The sequence below is a fragment of the Rhineura floridana genome, chromosome 2, assembly GCF_030035675.1.
Source record: "Rhineura floridana isolate rRhiFlo1 chromosome 2, rRhiFlo1.hap2, whole genome shotgun sequence".
In the NCBI taxonomy this organism is placed as follows: Eukaryota; Metazoa; Chordata; class Lepidosauria; order Squamata; family Rhineuridae; genus Rhineura; species Rhineura floridana.
This window is the reverse complement of record NC_084481.1, coordinates 227,937,756-227,956,399: the sequence shown is the minus strand read 5'-3', so window position 1 is coordinate 227,956,399 and position 18,644 is coordinate 227,937,756. Positions and strand designations below refer to the sequence as shown.

The following is an 18,644-nucleotide window of genomic DNA, read 5'->3' as shown; positions in this document are numbered from 1 at the left end:
ATGGCGACCCTATGAAACAGTGACCTCCAAGAGCATCCCCGAGAAGCCCTCGCCCCTTCTCCAATAGGAAAGAGGAACTTAGTCAAAGCCACGCTCCCTACCAGAAGGCAGAGCACCAATAGGAGAGCGCAAAAGTGACCTCCACGCCCATGTGAAGTGGAAAGACCAATCAACGAGGGCTGAAGGGCCCCAAGAGGAAGTGACGTTAAAGCGGCAGCTGTCGATACCTGCTTGCTGTCAAGATCCCGGATGTTTTTGGTCAATAGCAACATGGGTGAGTTTAGCTGAGTTTTTATTGATCTCGGTGATTGGTGCTATTTCTGCCTGTTGGGCAATTGGCCGTTTTCTTAGATACAAGCAGATAGTCTTGTAGTAGAATAATATACTAAAAGCTATTTTTATTGTGGTATTTTATTTTATTTTGGTTTTTAAGCTTTCCATTCGAGGGGGAAGTGTTATCCTCAGTGGGCAGAGAGGTATAGCTATAGCTTATTGGTGGGGAACCTGTGGCCCTTCACTTGTTGTTGTACTCCACCTCCCATCAGCACCGGCTAGCATGGCCAATTGCTATGGAGCATGGGAGTTGTGGTTTAGCAACATCTGGAGGGCTGCTGGAACCTAATCCTGGTATTGAGAGGCTTCTGCAGTAGAAATAATCAGTCATGAGGCCCAAAAGTGGTGGAACACAAGAAATACCGTTGGTCTGCAGAGCCCAAATGTATAGAAAGCAAGACCTATTTGCAAGTTAATTTAGGTTTACCACCATGGCACATGGTGTGCAGGGTTATATGTAGAGAAAGGAGTTGGGTCTTGCCTGCTGGTGCTGTATCCCCTGCCCTCTGTGCATGTGTGGCATAACTTGTGGAAGAGCCCGCATGCTGACACTTTGTACATAGACTCTTTCACAAATTAGGCTGAAAGCTTATAGAGGGCAATGGTGGGACCAGCAAGTAGGTGTTCGGCCCACTGTGCGCTTGTTGTGATGTCTGCAAGGATGGAGGGTAACTCCATCATGTGCCCTCCTTCAAGGATTCTGATTTCCATTGAGTCAGCTGTTTGGAGGAAGAACTGTGTGTCAGGAGCTGCTCTGTTCTCCTGGCCTGGTCCTTGTGACCTGCTCTGCTCTTTGATCCAGGCTGGGGGGAACAGTGTTTCAAGGGAGGGGCTGATCTTTATCAAGGCCAACAGGCACTAGCATCATCGGCTGTAATTTTAAGAGCTTGCTCTTCCCTGCTCTTTCCCATTCCTTTTTTCCTCGTATGTCATGCCTTTTCAGATTGTGAGCCTGAGAGCAGGGACCAGCCTTGAGTACTGATTTTTGTAAGCTGCTGTGATAGCCTTTCTGGCTAGAGAGCAGGGTATAAAGGCTGTAAATAATATGTACAGTCCTGCAGTCCTGACCTCTCTCCCCCTCTCTACAACTAGACACCCAATAATGTCAGATCAATTCCCTGTTTCAGATAACAGCCACTTCTAACCATGCCCTTCCTTTGGGCTCTCTGAAGTCAGAATACTTTTTGCATGGATGCTGTTGTGCATCTGTTTATGCGGTTCTCCGTTGTGTGACTAGGAACAAAAGTTAACTTAAAGCTAGGAAGACAAGGTATTTGAACTTATTGTGTGCAAACTGTACTGACTTACAAAAAGTCGCCACTCTTTTGGCCTTTCTGTCTTTTGTATAAGTTGTAGATATTCAGCCAGATTGCCTTGGACTTTATTGTGGAAGAGCAGTGGCATTTATAAATGGGACTGAGACTCTCGGTGATTGTGGGGTAAGTAGAGGATTGTAGAAATCTGATCCAGGGTAAGTTTTTTGCTATTGGTATCCAACCATTATTGGATTTGGCTGGGGTAAAAAGATGGCCTGAACATATCTTGGGCTCACCAAAACTGCTTGTCCTTCAAATATAGGCCTGTTCATTTGCATCCCTTTCTCAAGCATTTTTTTAATGCAAAGCCTTAATATAATATTTTATAAAATGAGATGCAATTACTCTCTGCAGGTGTGTCCAAGGGGGCAAAGAACAGATGCCCACAAAATCTGTCGGCCGTGTATGGGATCTCCAGAACGCTACGATTGGCTTTACCTTGGCTTTATGGCAATGCTTCCTCTGATCTTGCATTGGTTCTTCATTGAATGGTATTCAGGCAAAAAGAGGTAAACGTTTCTTATGCCCTGTTTCCTTTCAGATAAGCAGCTGAATGTAACTTCTTAAAGCTCAGTGTACCCTTATCTACCTCTTGGAGGCACTAGGGAAATGCAGGATGGAGCAACTATCTGATGTTTCTTTTTTAAAAGGGCAAGGGGGAAAAGGAGAGACCCCAGAGAACTTACAGCACTATCACTGCTGTCTCTTGGCATCTGTGGGCTCTAGTTGCTCCCAGATGCCGTTGATGGTTGTTGCGGAATGCCAGTCAGTGTAGCCAAGAGACCGAGCAGCCACTTTTTACTCACTCCCAGGCCTGAAAGCATTTTAGATACTCAATAATGCTGGGAAAAACAAGGGAGTAGAAAAAGAGGAAGGCCAAACAAGAGATGGATTGATTCCATAAAGGAAGCCACAGACCTGACCTTACAAGATCTGAACAGGGTGGTTCATGACAGATGCTGTTGGAGGTCACTGATTCATAGAGTCGCCATAAGTCATAGTCGACTTGAAGGCACATAACAACTACAAAGGCCTGAAAGCAAGGAGGTGAAGCAAATATGCAGCAGGATAGCAGATGTCTGCCATCCTTTTTTTCACTTCAGCGCCTACTGCTTTCCTGCTCTGTATGGGGGGAGGAGGAGGGGAAGCCAAGCACAAGAAACTGTGGTAGGAGAGGAAGGGCGTCCCTTCTCAGGAATGCTCCATTCTTCAGGCTTTGGGATCAGTTGTAACCAAACTGAGGTCCTGCCTGAAACGGTGCCTTTCTTCCTACAAAATGAGCACGCTGCTAAAGTGAAACTTGGTGTTGCAGCAGCTTACATACAAGTGATACCAGGCAGGGCTCAACTGGGAGGGGAGATGGAAGCCTCTCCCCTTCATGAGACTTCTTCTTCGCTTGGGATCTGGAGCAGGAGATGCTCTGATGCTTGTTCCCCATATCAGGGTCTTTACTCAATTTTACCAAAAAAACCCCAACAACCACTAGTTGGACCAATGACTGCTGAGATCTGGGAGTGAGGGTGGTGGGTGGAGTGGAGCCCCAGAATCCTCCCTAACAGTATGCTCCCTCAGAAGACTAATATAAAATTGTATTTTATATTGTTGTGACCCCCCTTGGGACCTTTTGGTGAAAGGCGGATAATAAATTTAAACACCATCAACATCATCCCTTGCTTCTTTAAGCTCATCAAAAACCCTACTTTGCAGCTACTAGGCAGGGCCAGTCTGGGAGGCAGGGTGAACCTCCCACCCAAAGATCAATATGATTGCACCGTACCTGCTGCACCTGGGGTGGTGGCGGCTGTGCTGTCCTGAAGGCTCTAAAATGCCCCCTGGAAGCCACTGAAATAAGCTTGGGCAGCAGTCAGTTTTCCTCTTTTTCAGGACTTCTTTTGAGTACTTCTTTTCCCTCCCTGTAGCTCCAGTGCGCTATTCCAGCACATCACTGCTTTAATCGAGTGCAGCTCAGCAGCCGTCATTACTCTGCTTGTGAGCGACCCCATGGGCTCTCTGCATATCCGTTCATGCAAGGTGGTGATGCTTTCTGACTGGTACACCATGCTTTACAACCCCAGTCCCGATTACGTTACCACAATTCACTGTACCCACGAAGCAGTCTATCCTCTGTGAGTATGACTCCTGCCGCCTTGCCTGTTGTCGCTGTACTATGTTGTGAAATTTTCACTGTTTTGTAAAATGCCCACCTGTTAATGACTGCTCTCAAAACAGGTGTTCTTGGTACCTTGATCCTATGCTGCAGTTCATCATATGGATGCTTATTTAGAAGTCAGCCCGATTGAGTTCAGTGGGGCTCATTCCCATTGTTGCGGCTTTGAGAGTAGTAGTGCTTTTAATCGCCGTGGGCATGTTTGCACTCAACACTAAGTCAAACCATGGCTTAACGTGAACATGCTGGCTCCTGGGGAAGAGCTCCTCTCTGATCCTTTTAGCTTTAGTGCTGCAGCTCAGCCAAGGTCTGGTTCCAAACATTCCCCCCCATGAATAGCTTGAAAATTGCTGAGGGTCTTGGCAGACCACTTAATGGTTTTCTGCCTGTTGTAGCAATTGTAATGCTCTGTGCTACATGCTGTATGATGCTTCTTTTATCTCCTCTGTTTTGCATTTTATTGTATTAGTTTGAATTCCATGGAACCAGTTTTAATACAATTTAAGAAATGCAATACAAATAAAATTAAAAATCAGTATAAATAGTTAATGCAACGGTTGTGCTGTCTTCAACTACAAATGCATAGGCCACCTGAACGAAGCTCATGGACCACAGTTCGGGAAGCCGTGGCTCAGTATCTCATCCAAATCCAGGAACGTGGTTAAGCTCTTTCCTCTGTAACCACAGTGTGTAGCCAGAGTTGGTTCTTGACTTAGCTGCCATGCCATGCTGAGCTAAAAGGATGAAGAAAGAGCAAAGTGGGTACAAGCTCCTCTGGGAGCAAAATGTGTGCACGATCCCAGTAAGCCATACTTACTGTGATGTATGAACCCGGTCTGTAGCTATTGTGTGATGTCTGTGTGATATGTGATGGGGGCAAAGCTGAGCCTGTTTCCCAGAAAACATCCAAAGTCCTTCTCTTCCTATAAGTGATATGTGGCAATACATCTTATGCTAATCTCTTGGCTAAGTGGGCCAAAAAGCCCACAAGGTGCCACAGAAGAGAACGCCTAGCAGAGTCATGCTGAAGGAAACTGCTGTCACTTTACAGTGGCACTACACCATCTTTTGCCAACCTGGTGCCCTCCCAATATTTTGAATTGCACAGAAATCTGCCTTATACTGAGTCAGACCATTAATCCATCTAGCTCAGTATTATTGACACTGACTCTCCACGGATTTAGACAGGACATTCTCATCCTTCCCTGGAAATTCCGTGGACTGAACCTGGGACCTTCTGCATGCAAGGCAGACGCTCTGCCACTGAACTGTGGCCCTTCAAACAGCTGGATTAAAAGAGCTGGCTGGTGCTGATGGGAAAACATCTGAACATCACCAGGTTACCAAAGGCTGGATGAACAACAGTGTTAGGAGCTACAACACAACAGTTTATGAAGAAACAGCAAAAAGCACCTGGAAAACAAGGGTTATTTAGACCCAAAGTCCTGACTTGTTTTGAACGCAGAAGTTTTCCATTTTTTCCAGGAGGAGGATTTTTTGTTGGGAATGTGCCACTTCTGTTCTTGAGTATTTGATGATACTTCCGTACATCAAATATATTTATGCCCATTGGAGCAATTTGCCCTTTCTAATGTACAGCCCTCCTGTGGCTGGGCAGCAGCTTAGGGGATCTGGGCACACCTCATAGCCAATTAATTGTTTTGATCAAATATTCAATAGCTTACATTCGCATGTGAATGAAACAATAGTACTAAAGGAAAAATGCTATGCATGCATTTTCTGAGATGGGAAAATTGATCTTCTTTGGAATTTCTTACTGTTTTCCTAGTTTTTTTATGTTCGCTGTGGTTTTAATGCTTCTGTGTTTTGCATTTGTTTCATTTATTTGATATATTTTTAATCTCTGCTTCATTCTAATTTTTTTACTTTGGATTTTTTTAAAAAAGGTCTAAATTAGTTATAAAAAGGGTTTTGGATAAAAACAAAATTTTGCTGGTAAAAGTGCATTATTAATTAGTTGAAATCTTTGATTTTTTTTTTTTAGGGCTTACAAACCTTATAGCAGTAGACCTGTTGTGACTGTGCGAACTGTGGCTGCTGCATGTAAATACCCACGGTTTAAATAACTGCCACCTCCTCCATGTGGTCCAGCCAGACCACAAGCCCATCAGCAGCCCTGCGCAGTCCTGGGGATGATCCATACAGGGGCCAAGAACTGTCTGAACTGGCCCTTAATAATAGAGGGGTGATGAATTCTTTGCCCCTCATGCCTTGAGTGTTATCTCCCAAGCGGTTGAAGAAAATGAATTGGGAATAGGTAAAGAAGCTATTTTGCATGGAGGTTCAATAGAGATTCCCCCCTGCCCCTTTCCCATGCTGGAGTCAAGGAAACAGGAGGACGTGGCAATAGAGCAGATGTGATGACTTATGGTACGAGCTCTCCAGAGATTGTAAGGCCTGGGTGTGTGAGGTGGGGTAAGAAAGGAGGAGACAGTGTTGATGTTAGCAAGAAGCATCAAAGCAAGGACTTTGCAGAGTTGTGGTAGGAGCACAATTTGTGGCATTCATGTATTGTCATGCCACCATATGATGTGCAGCTCTTGGTCTTGGGAATGTTTGGCTACTGTGCTCTTACATCAGTAATGCTCTCTTTCAGCTACACCATTGTATTTATATACTACGCCTTCTGTTTGGTGTTGATGATGATGCTCCGGCCCCTTTTGGTAAAGAAGATTGCTTGTGGGCTAGGGAAGTCTGATCGGTTTAAGAGCATTTATGCAGCTCTCTACTTCTTCCCAATCCTAACTGTGCTTCAGGCGGTTGGCGGTGGCTTGCTCTGTAAGTTTTCTTTATGTTCCAGCCTGTAAGAAAACCATTCAGCCTGCCATGGGGCATGTAACGTACAATGTGGTGGTGTGGGGAAGGAGAGGATACTCCCCAATGCAAGTCTTAAAACTCATATTAGGACACTAACATACTGTTGAGGAGAAAACAGGTAACTTTTTAAAAAAGAGTTAGGCTGGAATCCAAGTCTACTCTGAATATGCTCCATTGGGTTCAATGGGACTTACTCCCAGGCAAGGGTGATTTGGATTGCAACCTTAAATATTTTAGGAAGCGATGTGGAAATTCAGGTAGTATTCTCAGTCATAAGCAGGCAGACTTGAGCAAAGGCACAAAATATCAAACACATTGACTGGATATTGGATTAAGATCCTTAAGTGCTTAATAACTGGCAGATTCTTTTAAAAGTTTTAACAAAGCAGTGTCTTTGGTTTTCAAAAAGGCAGGCTTCAAATGTTGTAGGTTAATAGGTAGCAGTAATAAAGAAATTGCATCCTTGAGATGTATCATATCCTACGTAGGTGTGAAAAGTCCAGTTTCCAGCAAGTGTTTTCCTATTCCAGACAGCCGCCTCCTGTGAACCAACAAACATGGGGAACCCTTTAAATGTAGGGTCTGGGAGTTATCTCCATGGGCCCCTGCCTTATATTAAACCCAAAGCTAGGAGCTATATCAGCATAACTTGTGGGCAACATATTGCTGTGTTCCGATGTTTGGATCCTACCTTAACAGGCCAATATATGCATAAACCCTGTGCACCCACATCTAACCCCTTTGTTGTCAGTTTATTCCTCCCTTTGCAGAAGTGGTGAAAAAAACCAAGAAGCTACACCTAACCTTAGCTTCTTGTTAGAGGCGGGCCAGGAACTATGGTTAATGGCTCCCAAACAAGCCACATTTGGAAGTCAACTTTAAACTGAATCTGGTTTGTTTGGAAGTCGTTACTCAAAATTCCTAGTCTGCATGTAACAGGAAGCTATGGTTAGGTGCAGCTTCCTGGTTTGTTTCCTCGCTTGTGCAAAAGGCAGGAGGGAAGCAACAGCAAAGAGGTTGCATGTGAGTGCAGACAGCCCTTGCATATCCTGGCTTGTTGAGCCAGGGTTTGATTTGTCCGAGTGCACCCACTGCCTAAGGACCATTTCACCCTGCAAGTTGAGCGCTGCTATACCACTCTCTATTTTGGTTACTGCAAGGATCTGGAATTATAGTTGTAACCCTACTTCCCTGGGAATAGTCTGGTTGGACTCAGTGGGACTTACGTCTGCATAGACATGTACAAGGTTTAATACTCGTTATGGAATGTGCAGCCTCTGCACGATGGGCATGGTAAGGTGGTGTTGGTGTGTAAATGTAACATACAACTGTTTTCTTCCAGATTATGCTTTCCCTTACATCATCATAGTGTTATCACTCGTCACCCTGGTTGTGTATCTGTCAGCTTCCGAAGTAGAAGTAAGTAAAACACTACCTTTAAAAAAAATGTTTACCTTTGTTTTTTAGAGTGACCTACAACTGCAGGGATAAAAAGAAAAATGTAAAACGAAGGAAATTGTCACCGAGAAGCAAACCAAATCTTTGAGCTATTCCACAGAGGAATTTTATTTTTTCCACAGTGGCCTCACCCCAAATCTCCTGATGACCACTCCCAAGGGCTTCATATTGATGTTAAACAGCATGGGGGACAAGATGGTACCCTGCGGCACCCCATAGCACAACTGCCAGGGGGCCAAAAGACAATCACCCAATGCTATTCTCTGAAAATGACCTTGGAGATAGGATCGGAAGCACTCTAAAACAGTGCCTCCAATACCCATCTCACCAAGCTCGCCCAGGATACCATGGCTAATGGTATCAAAAGCCACTGAGAGATCAAGTAAGAGTAACAGGGTCGCACTCCCCATCCTTTTCCCAATAAAGGTCACCCATGAGGGTGACCAAGGCTAATTCAGTCCCATAACCGGGCCTGAACCCAGACTGGGATGGGTCAAGATAATCTGTTTCATACAAGAGTACTTGCAATTGCTGTGTCACAACCCTCTCAATCACCTTCCCTAAGAAGGGGGTATTTGTAACCGGTCAGTTATTGTTGCAGACCAATGGGTCCAGGGTGTGCTTTTTCAGGAGCGGTCAGATCACCGCCTCTTTCAGGGCGGCTGGAACCACTCCTTCCCGCAATGATGTGTTGACCACACCCTGGATCCACTTGGTCAAACACCCTTGGCAAGCTTTAATAAGCCCAGTAGGGCAAGGGTCGGGAGGACACGTCGCTGGCCGCATCATCACAAGCACCTTGCCTATGTCATCAGGCCACATCAACTGAAACCATTCCCAAGAAGTTGCAGCAGACGTTGCACTGGACACCTCATTGGGGACTACAGTAGATGTGGATGGGGCATCAAGACTGCTACAGAGGCGAGCAACTTTACCCTCAAAGTGCCTTGCAAACAATTCACAGTGGGCCTCCGAAGGGTCTAAAACTCCATTTCCTGGAGTTGATGTCAACAGACCCCTGACAATATGGAAAAGCTCCACTGGATGGCTACTTGAGGGTGCAATGGAGGCAGAGAAGTGGGCCTTCTTTGCTGCCCTCATCGCCACACAGTAGGCACGGTTATGATGCTTTTTAACCATTTGTAACCATTTTTAATCTTCAAAATTATATATTATGTGTAGAATGGAGCCTGTTGGCCCACTAGTGTTTGAGGCAGGAGAAGTCTTTGCCTTTATTCACATGGTCCTTTCTGCTCCAGAGAGGTAGTTATCCTCTGCTTACTTAGATTTCTGGGGGCTCCAGTCAGCATTCTGAAGAGTTGAGGTGGCAGGAGGGCCTTTGGGGACCAGCGGGTTACTGTCCCATACACTCCCTTGAGTGGGAGGAGGAGAAGCAGCGGCAGCTATTGCACATAGATCCTTCCTCTCCAGTAGTTTTGACTGGCTTTTAAACGAAACTGTTAAGAACGTAAGAACATAAGAAGAGCCTGCTGGATCAGGCCAGTGGCCCATCTAGTCCAGCATCCTGTTCTCACAGTGGCCAACCAGATGCCTGGGGGAAGCCCGCAAGCAGGACCCGAGTGCAAGAACACTCGCCCCTCCTGAGGCTTCCGGCAACTGGTTTTCAGAAGCATGCTGCCTCTGTCTAGGGTGGCACAGCACAGCCATCACGGCTAATAGCCATTGATAGCCCTGTCCTCCATGAATTGGTCTAATCTTCTTTTAAAGCCGTCCAAGCTGGTGGCCATTACTGCATCTTGTGGGAGCAAATTCCATAGTTTAACTGTGCGCTGAGTAAAGAAGTACTTCCTTTTGTCTGTCCTAAATCTTCCAACATTCAGCTTCTTTGAATGTCCACGAGTTCTAGTATTATGAGAGAGGGAGAAGAACTTTTCTCTATCCACTTTCTCAATGCCATGCATAATTTTATACACTTCTATCATGTCTCCTCTGACCCGCCTTTTCTCTAAACTAAAAAGCCCCAAATGCTGCAACCTTTCCTCGTAAGGGAGTCGCTCCATCCCCTTGATCATTCTGGTTGCCCTCTTCTGAACCTTTTCCAACTCTAGAATATCCTTTTTGAGATGAGGCGACCAGAACTGTACACAGTATTCCAAATGTGGCCGCACCATAGATTTATACAACGGCATTATGATATCGGCTGTTTTATTTTCAATACCTTTCCTAATTATCCCTAGCATGGAATTTGCCTTTTTCTCAGCTGCCGCACACTGGGTCGACATTTTCATCGTGCTGTCCACTACAACCCCGAGGTCTCTCTCCTGGTCGGTCACCGCCATTTCAGACCCCATGAGCATATATGTGAAATTCAGATTTTTTGCTCCAATATGCATAATTTTACACTTGTTTATATTGAATTGCATTTGCCATATTTCCACCCATTCACTCAGTTTGGAGAGGTCTTTTTGGAGCTCTTCGCAATCCCTTTTTGTTTTAACAACCCTGAACAATTTAGTGTCGTCAGCAAACTTGGCCACTTCACTGCTCACTCCTAATTCTAGGTCATTTATGAACAAGTTGAAAAGTACAGGTCCCAATACTGATCCTTGAGGGACTCCACTTTCTACAGCCCTCCATTGGGAGAACTGTCCATTTATTCCTACTCTCTGCTTTCTGCTTCTTAACCAATTCCTTATCCACAAGAGGACCTCTCCTCTTATTCCATGACTGCTAAGCTTCCTCAGAAATCTTTGGTGAGGTACCTTTTCAAATGCTTTTTGAAAGTCTAAGTACACTATGTCCACTGGATCACCTCTATCTATATGCTTGTTGACACTCTCAAAGAATTCTAGTAGTAGAATTCTGTTGGTCGTTTTGCTCTAGCAATAGCTGATCTGACCTACTTTATTTAAATGATGTATAATTTATTTATTTATTATTAAATTTGTTAGTCGCCCATCTGGCTGGTTGTCCAGCCACTCTGGGCAACATACAAGATAAAACAGTATATAAAACAATTAAAATTTAAAAACAGTAGAAAACTAGCCCATCTCAAACTCCCGCCTAAAAAGCCAAGTCTTCAGGGTCCTGCGGAAGCTCATTATAGACGGGGCATGGCGTAGGTCACTAGGGAGAGAGTTCCAAAGTGCGGGGGCCACTATTGAGAAGGCCCTCTCTCGAGTCCTCACCAGCCTAGCTGTTTTGACTGGTGGGATCCAGAGAAGGCCCTCTGAGGTTGATCTTGTTGAGCGGCATCCCTGTCGATGCTGGAGGCACTCCTTCAGATAGGCTGGGCCACAACCGTATAGGGTTTTAAAGGTTAAAACCAACACCTTGAATTGGGTTCGGTACACAACCGGTAACCAATCAACTCCTTCAACACAGGAGTGATGTGATCTCTACGGTGGCTGCCTGCAATCAGACGCGCTGCTGCATTCTGTACCAATTGTAACTTCCGAACCATTTTCAAGGGTAACCCCACATAGAGCACATTACAGTAGTCTAGGCGAGTGGTGATCAGGGCATGTACCACCGGTGGGAGCAGATGATTGGGAAGGTAGGGGCGTAGCCTCCGTATCAGATGGAGTTGATACAGAGCTGCCCAGCTTACAGCTGAAACCTGAGCCTCCATAGACAGCTGGGAGTCAAGAATGACCCCCAGGCTACGGACCTGGTCTTTCAAGGGCAATCGTACCCCGTTAAGCACCAGGTCTATATCTCCCAACCTTCCCTTGTCTCCCACAAACAGCACCTCGGTTTTGTCAGGATTCAGCTTCAGCTTATTCCTTCCCATCCAGCCACTCACTGACTCCAGACACTTGAATAGGGTTTCCACAGCCAACCTTGGTGAAGATTTAAATGAGAGATAGAGCTGCATGTCATCCGCATACTGATGACATTGCAGCCCAAATCTCCTGATGATTTCTCCCAGCGGCTTTATATAGATGTTAAAGAGCATTGGAGAAAGGATAGAACCCTGTGGCACCCCACAAGTGAGGGGCCAGGGATCTGAAACCTCCTCCTCCAGTGCTACTCTTTGGTATCTCCCAGAGAGGAAGGAATGGAACCACTGCAATACAGTGCCCCCAATACCTAACCTCTGCAGGTGGTCCAAGAGGATAGCATGGTCAACGGTATCAAAAGCCGCTGAGAGATCGAGGAGGACAAGGAAGGTGCCTTCGCCTCTATCCCACGCCCTTCTCATATCATCTACCAAGGCGACCAAGGCTGTTTCAGTCCCATGTCCCGGTCTGAAGCCCGACTGAAATGGATCCAGATAATCCGCTTCTTCCAAGTGTGCTTGCAACTGTTTAGCCACCACCCGCTCAACTGCCTTGCCTAAGAATGGCACATTTGAGACTGGGCAGAAGTTGTTCAAATCTTGAGGGTTCAAGGAGGGCTTTTTTAAGATTGGTTTTATTATCGCTTCCTTGAGCACTGATGGCATTATTCCCTCTTCAAGCGATGCATTTACCATCAGCTTGATCCTCTCTCCCAGTTGATCTTTGCAGCTCATAATGAGCCACGAAGGGCAAGGACCCAGTAAGCAGGTGGTCGGCCTTAGAGTTGAGAGCACCTTGTCCACTTCATCAGAAGGAAGAAGCTGGAACCGATCCCACGCCACCGAAGCAACACTGTTCACCTCTGGCTCACTCTCTGTATCCACAGTGTACGGAATATCGCTTTTGATACGATCGATTTTATCCGCAAAGTGTTTAGCAAACTCGTCACAGGAGACCTTATCATGTTCCATCAGTTCCGGAGCAACTGGACCGACCAGGCTCTGGACCACTTGGAATAGTCTCCTGGGACAGCACTCAGCAGATGCAATAGAGGCAGCATAAAAATCCTTTTTTGTTGCCCTTATTGCCACATGACAGGCTGCAGCAGCAACTCTAACCAGTGTTCGATTGTCCTCAGAGCGAGACTTCCGCCACTGGCGCTCTAGCCGTCTCACCTCCCGCCACAGAATACGTAACCGTGGGGTAAACCACGGCGCCGTCTGAGTTCTATTCAGGGGGAGAGGGCGTTTTGGAGCCACTCGGTTTAATGCCCCGGTGATCACGGCATTCCAGCCCTCCACCAGGGCTTCAGCCGAGTGGCTGTGTGCTTGCTCCAAAGTATCCCCAAGCGCATTCAGGAATCCATCAGGCTCCATCAAACGCCTGGGGCGGACCATCTTAATGGGTCCTCCACCCCCACAGAGGGTTTGCGGCAGTGAAAGATCCATCCTTACCAGGTAGTGATCTGACCATGACAAGGGGGTGATGGATGTATCCCCAATTTTCAGACCACTCCCCTCCTCTCCCGAGACAAACACAAGGTCGAGTGCATGACCGGCTACATGGGTGGGGCCCATTGAAATAAGGTGCAGCTCCCAGGAAGCCATGGTTTCCAAGAAGTCCCGAGGTGCTCCAGTGAGATTGGCCTCTGAATGCACGTTGAAGTCCCCCAATACCAGAAGGTTTGGGGACTGCACCCGTACATCCAAGACCACCCCCAGCACCTCAGCCAGGGATTCTGTCGTGCAGCGGGGTGGACGGTACACAAGCAGAATCCCTAGACTGCCCTTTGGTCCCAACCTCCAGTACATGCAATCTGCCACCTTGGTCTCATAGAGTGGGGGTCTGGTGAGAACCAAGGACCTTCGATAAATAACCGCCACTCCCCCTCCCCGACTCTCGGCAGCTGTGCATACGAAAACCCAGCTGGGCACATGGCAGCCAGAGTAGGAGCAGAAGCTTCATCCAGCCAATCTGTTCTCTAACCAAGGATTTTAGGGTGGGGTTTCACCTATCATTAAAACAATAAATCCAGCTGCAAAGCAGGAGTGGATGAACAATAAAACAACAAATCTTAAATCGCAAGCAGCGGTCATTTCAAATTAAGCAGTGAGATTACGGCTTAGGTCCAGGCTATTTGTCAGACCGTATCTCCCTATATGAACCTGCCCGGGCCCTGAGATCTTCAGGAGAGACCCTTCTCACGATCTCAACACCTTCACAAGTGCGACTGGTGGGGACACGAGATAGGGCCTTTTCAGTGGCTGCCCCTAGACTCTGGAACTCCCTCCCTAGGGAGGCAAGAATGGCCTCCTCTGTGCAGTCTTTCCGCCGACAGCTAAAGACTTTTTTCTTCCGGCAGGCCTTTGGAACTGAAGGTTTTAAGGGTAGTGACTGAAGAGGATGCTGTATGTTATTGTTTTACTTGTATGCTCCTAAACTGGGTTGCAGTATTTTAAGAGTATATCTAATTGGTTTTAACATCTTAATAGTTTAATCCTGTTTTAATGCTGATTTTATATATGTTTTATATTTTTAGAGGTTCTTAATGATATGTACTTATTTTTATCTGGAAGCCGCCTTGAGTTCCAGTTTGGAAAAAGGGCGGGGTATAAACAAAGATAATAATAATTAACAATCACTAAAAGCTTGAGAATGAAAACAAGGTTGGCACTGGAAGAGAGGCCATTCCACAAGCAGGGTGCCACTATGGAGAAGGCCTTGGCAAAGGCACCTGCAACTGGAGCAACTGGTTAATGGCTTCTTTTAAAAGGATAGCAGCAACTGCTACTTTTAAAGAGGATAAGTTCATATGGGGGAACGTATCTGCTTGCTTTCCCTCCTCCAGAAAGAATAAAGCAGAGTAACCCAATTAGTCCACAAATCCTCTCCTGCTTTTCCAACTGTGGGTTGGCGGTCCCTTCCTTGGAACTCCAAACAAGTAGAGAACAGCTCCCCCATACGCCATGGAGAGAGACTAGCTTAGTTCAGACATTTTTTTCGAAGAAGAGGCAGAAAGACAGGATGCTTCAAAAGCAGCTTGATTTCATTCTGTCTCTTTCTAAAAACTATGCATTAACGATGCAGTATAAATGTAAAAACTAATGGCAACATCTTGTCTCCTGTTTTACAAGACTTTCAAGGATCTCCTTGTCAGGAAGAAAAGACTCATTGTCCTGTTTAGCCACTGGTTGCTGCACGCCTATGGAATCATCTCCATTTCCAAGCTGAACAACGTTTACCAGGACTTGCCCCTGCTGGCTTTGGTGCCTGCACCTGCTCTCTTTTACTTGCTTACTGCAAAGTACACAGAACCTTCCCAGATACTCGCCGATGGAGCAAATGGACATTAACCATAACTGATGTGTAATGCGTAGATGGAAGCTGCCTGGAGATTCGTGGATTCACCTGTGCTTCTCCTCTTAGAGGAAGTTGTCATTTCTTTATGGGCCATCTTCAGGTAAAGTTTCTTGTCTCCCTAGGATCAAGACTTTGTTCCTGCACCGCTAGATTCTATCCTTCTAAGCAATTTATGGCCACCCTGTGCATGTAATGCCTTAAAACTGTTTTATCAGCCAGAGGAGCTAAAGGCCCCACTCATTTTAATGGTGAAGGTCCAACCCTGTCCTCTGTAAATATGTTTATATTTGTCCATGATGTGTGAACATGAGACATTTTGTACAGTGTTCCTGGAAACAGTGTAACTTTATTTATTTCTGAATGCAGTATTTTATCACATCTCTGAAGAAAGATACGTAGTAGAATAAAGTTCAGTATTCTGACTGCAGTCCTGAGTTCTTGTGGTCTCTTCATTTCTAGATAAGAGGTTTGGGAGAACAAGTTGGTTAGGAGAACCTCCAGTTCATGTCAATCAGATATGTATAGCAAACATTTGTGATGGGCCATGCCCTTTCAAGGAGCCATCGGCATGGTGGTGACCACAGAACATCACCACAGAACATCTCGTAATAAATGCTCTGCCTGTCACCAAACCTCTGATGTGAGTTCTCTTATGGTCTATGTAAACAGCCATTGCACTTTACCTCAATGATAAGATAGTAATGTGTCTAAATGAACAAATTACTATTTAAAATTATGTGGAGAGGTAATTCAAATTCTGCATTAAGACAACCTGAAATCTGCCATCCCTGTATAAGCTAATTTTCATATTTTTTTTCCTGACAGACAGCAAATGTGTACAAAGCCATTCTTGGGCTTTCTGGTGCAAAAAAGGTAGGATAAGAAAGGAGGATAACAAATGCAGCAGCAGAGAGGGCTCGTTCGCTTGTTGCGTCCGATTATTATCATCTTCTAAAACAGCTGAAGTTGCAGTGTAGTTTAATAGAGAGTAGGAATAAAGATAACGGCACCTGTCCTGACCTACTGAAAAGTGGATATGCTTTCAGAACACCCATGTATTCTAGATCTTCCACAGGTGCCTTGTGTGAGATATATTTCAGCTGGGCAGGGATCTATTTCACAGAGTGTAATTTCTGCTGTTCCAGCTGCCCTTCGTGCAGAACTGAACCAATTCACACCAACTCTCCAAGCTTCAGAATAAATGTACCTTGTCATCAGCTGCGGTCGATTTGCTTCTTAACAGAGACTCCATTGCCTCGTAGTTCAGCTGTAGCCCACCATGAACATAGTCAAGCTTGTCGTTTCTTTTCATATTTTTTTTTATGTATTCTCCCAGAATAGTCAAGATGTCATGCTGATGCCTCAAATACATCTGCAGTGGGATAGAGACAGCTCACCTTCAAGTCAGGAAATTCAATTCTCTACAGCAATAGGGCAATTTGGGTTGCCTTGGCCTCTCACATTCCCACAAGATTCTCCCATGAGCTTTGTTTGAGATAAAAAGGCAAACACAGCATATTGTTTTATTCATAACAGCTGTGGAGCAGGCATTGCTTCCAGAATGCCTTATCTTCCTTGGGTGTCAAATCCTAATGGTATTTAAAAAATGCTTCATTGGATAAAGAAATGGTACTGTCATGAGTAGAAGTCTGCTCCCACGAATGGCTTATTCTGCCTGATGGCTGTAGCTTGGCTCTTAGCAAGGCATAATTGAGGAGAAACAATTGCCTGCTCCCTGCATGGCAGACTACAAATCTGTGCCAAAACTCAAATACTGAATTAGCTTTTAGTTCTGATAATTAAACTACACTGTCTTTCTCCAAACTAGCATGGCTGCCTATTTTCTACCTGAATCTTACTGAAGCCCTGAGATCTACAATACAGTAGGGCCCTGCTTGTCGGCGTTCCGCTAATACGGCAGTGCCAGCAGGGTGATCAGCTGTAGTGCGGGGAGCTCCAGCCACTGCGCTCCAACTGATTGCGCGCTACAGCTGACAGGGATCAGCTGGAGCACGCGAGCTCCCCGTCCTCCAGCTGATCAGCTGCAGTGCGGGGAGCTCCAGCCACTGCACTCCAACTGATTGCACGCTACAGCTGACAGGGATCAGCTGGAGCACGCAAGCTCCCCGTCCTCCAGCTGATCAGCTGTAGTGCGGGGAGCTCCAGCCACTGCGCTCCAACTGATTGCGCGCTACAGCTGACAGGGATCAGCTGGAGCACGCAAGCTCCCCGTCCTCCAGCTGATCAGCTGTAGTGCGGGGAGCTCCAGCCACTGCGCTCCAACTGATTGCGCGCTACAGCTGACAGGGATCAGCTGGAGCACGCGAGCTCCCCGTCCTCCAGCTGATCAGCTGCAGCGCTGGGAGCTCGTATGCTCCAGCTGATCCCTGGTTGTAAAGAGGGAAATAAGGACCACTGCCATCTTCAGAAGTTGCTCTCCACCCATGGAACTAAATGCATGAAGCAGTGCATGATATTGTTTCCCCTCGCTGTGCACTGGCCCCTGACATCAGCAAAGGGGAGCCTATATGTATCCCTTTGCAGATAGCATGCTTACCATGGGGATGTTCAGGTGGCAGGGTGCACAATGTTGGGCAGGGTAAAAAAGCAGGTTCCCCCTCCTCTGTGCACAGGCTAAACACATGGAGGCAATGTTTGCAAAGGATTAATCTGTCTTCCAATTTACAAAAATATTCTTGGCTCCGTGGAAGGCAATATTTACAAGTCTCTTTATGGGAAGTATGAATTCAAATATGTAACCTTGGCATTAAGCAAAAGTGTTCCCTTAGCATAGGTGTGAGTTAAGTAGATGGACGCATTAGTTTATTTTGGTTACAATATTTGAAGCTACGTAAGAAAACACACCTTCTTCTGTACCTTTGGTTTCAAAGGCAAAACTAAATATGCATGAGCTATTTCACCCAGTGGCTAAGGCAGAATTAGTCAACTCTGACAGAACAAGTAAAAGCTTTCTTGTTGTGAAATTGAAATCCACAATTTGATACACATTTATTTTTTCTAGTCGGGCTGGGAAGTTCTATATAGGCTCTGTTGAAATACGGTAGAACCTCGCTATAATGTAGGATTTGGGAGACAAAGGATGCACTGGTGGTATTGGGCTTCTGTATTATAATGAAAACTGCACTGCAAGGATTAAAGCCAGCGAGTATTCGTTCCCAGAGAGGCAAAAACCCTTTTGTGGCTGAGGAACTGAGCGGGAAGGAAGAAGCAGAGATGGACAAACAAGTTTTTTAAAAATAAAACTTTACAGACAGTAACCTAAGAACTTGAAGAAGGCTAAGGAAAAAGCCACCAGGAAGGAAGGAGGGTGACGTCTGGAAATAAGATTTTTAAAAAGAACACTGAGAGGAAAAAAGGTTCAAACAGCCGGGGAAGCAAATGGAAGACTCGCCAAAGACAAGGAGCACA

The 18,644-nt window shown here is 45.8% G+C and overlaps 2 protein-coding genes across 5 annotated transcripts in view; one reads left to right on the top strand and one right to left on the bottom strand.

Annotated features, from left to right (window-relative positions):
- Positions 1 to 165: 165 nt before the first annotated feature.
- JKAMP (JNK1/MAPK8 associated membrane protein) lies at positions 166 to 15,637 on the top strand. 3 transcript variants are annotated; one of them, XM_061612441.1, is made up of 7 exons: positions 166 to 274; positions 1,684 to 1,772; positions 2,004 to 2,158; positions 3,569 to 3,775; positions 6,434 to 6,615; positions 7,997 to 8,073; positions 14,990 to 15,637. In XM_061612441.1, exons 1-7 carry the CDS (start codon positions 250 to 252, stop codon positions 15,206 to 15,208), a joined length of 954 nt encoding a protein of 317 aa, XP_061468425.1. In that variant the 5' UTR covers positions 166 to 249; the 3' UTR covers positions 15,209 to 15,637. The 3 variants fall into 3 exon arrangements, with proteins under 3 accessions (XP_061468425.1, XP_061468426.1, XP_061468427.1); XM_061612442.1 differs by having other exon boundaries at positions 205 to 274; positions 1,690 to 1,772; XM_061612443.1 differs by lacking the exon at positions 166 to 274 and adding an exon at positions 393 to 476.
- LOC133377777 (coiled-coil domain-containing protein 175-like) overlaps positions 15,542 to 18,644 on the bottom strand; it is a 54,108-nt gene continuing 51,005 nt past the window's right edge. For both annotated transcript variants that reach the window (XM_061612438.1, XM_061612440.1), the window contains exons 19-20: positions 16,423 to 16,587; positions 15,542 to 15,670 (exon numbers count right to left, since the gene is read on the bottom strand). In XM_061612438.1, the coding sequence (XP_061468422.1) occupies positions 15,665 to 15,670; positions 16,423 to 16,587 (171 nt within the window). In that variant the 3' untranslated portion in view covers positions 15,542 to 15,664. The remainder of the gene's footprint in view (positions 15,671 to 16,422; positions 16,588 to 18,644) is intronic.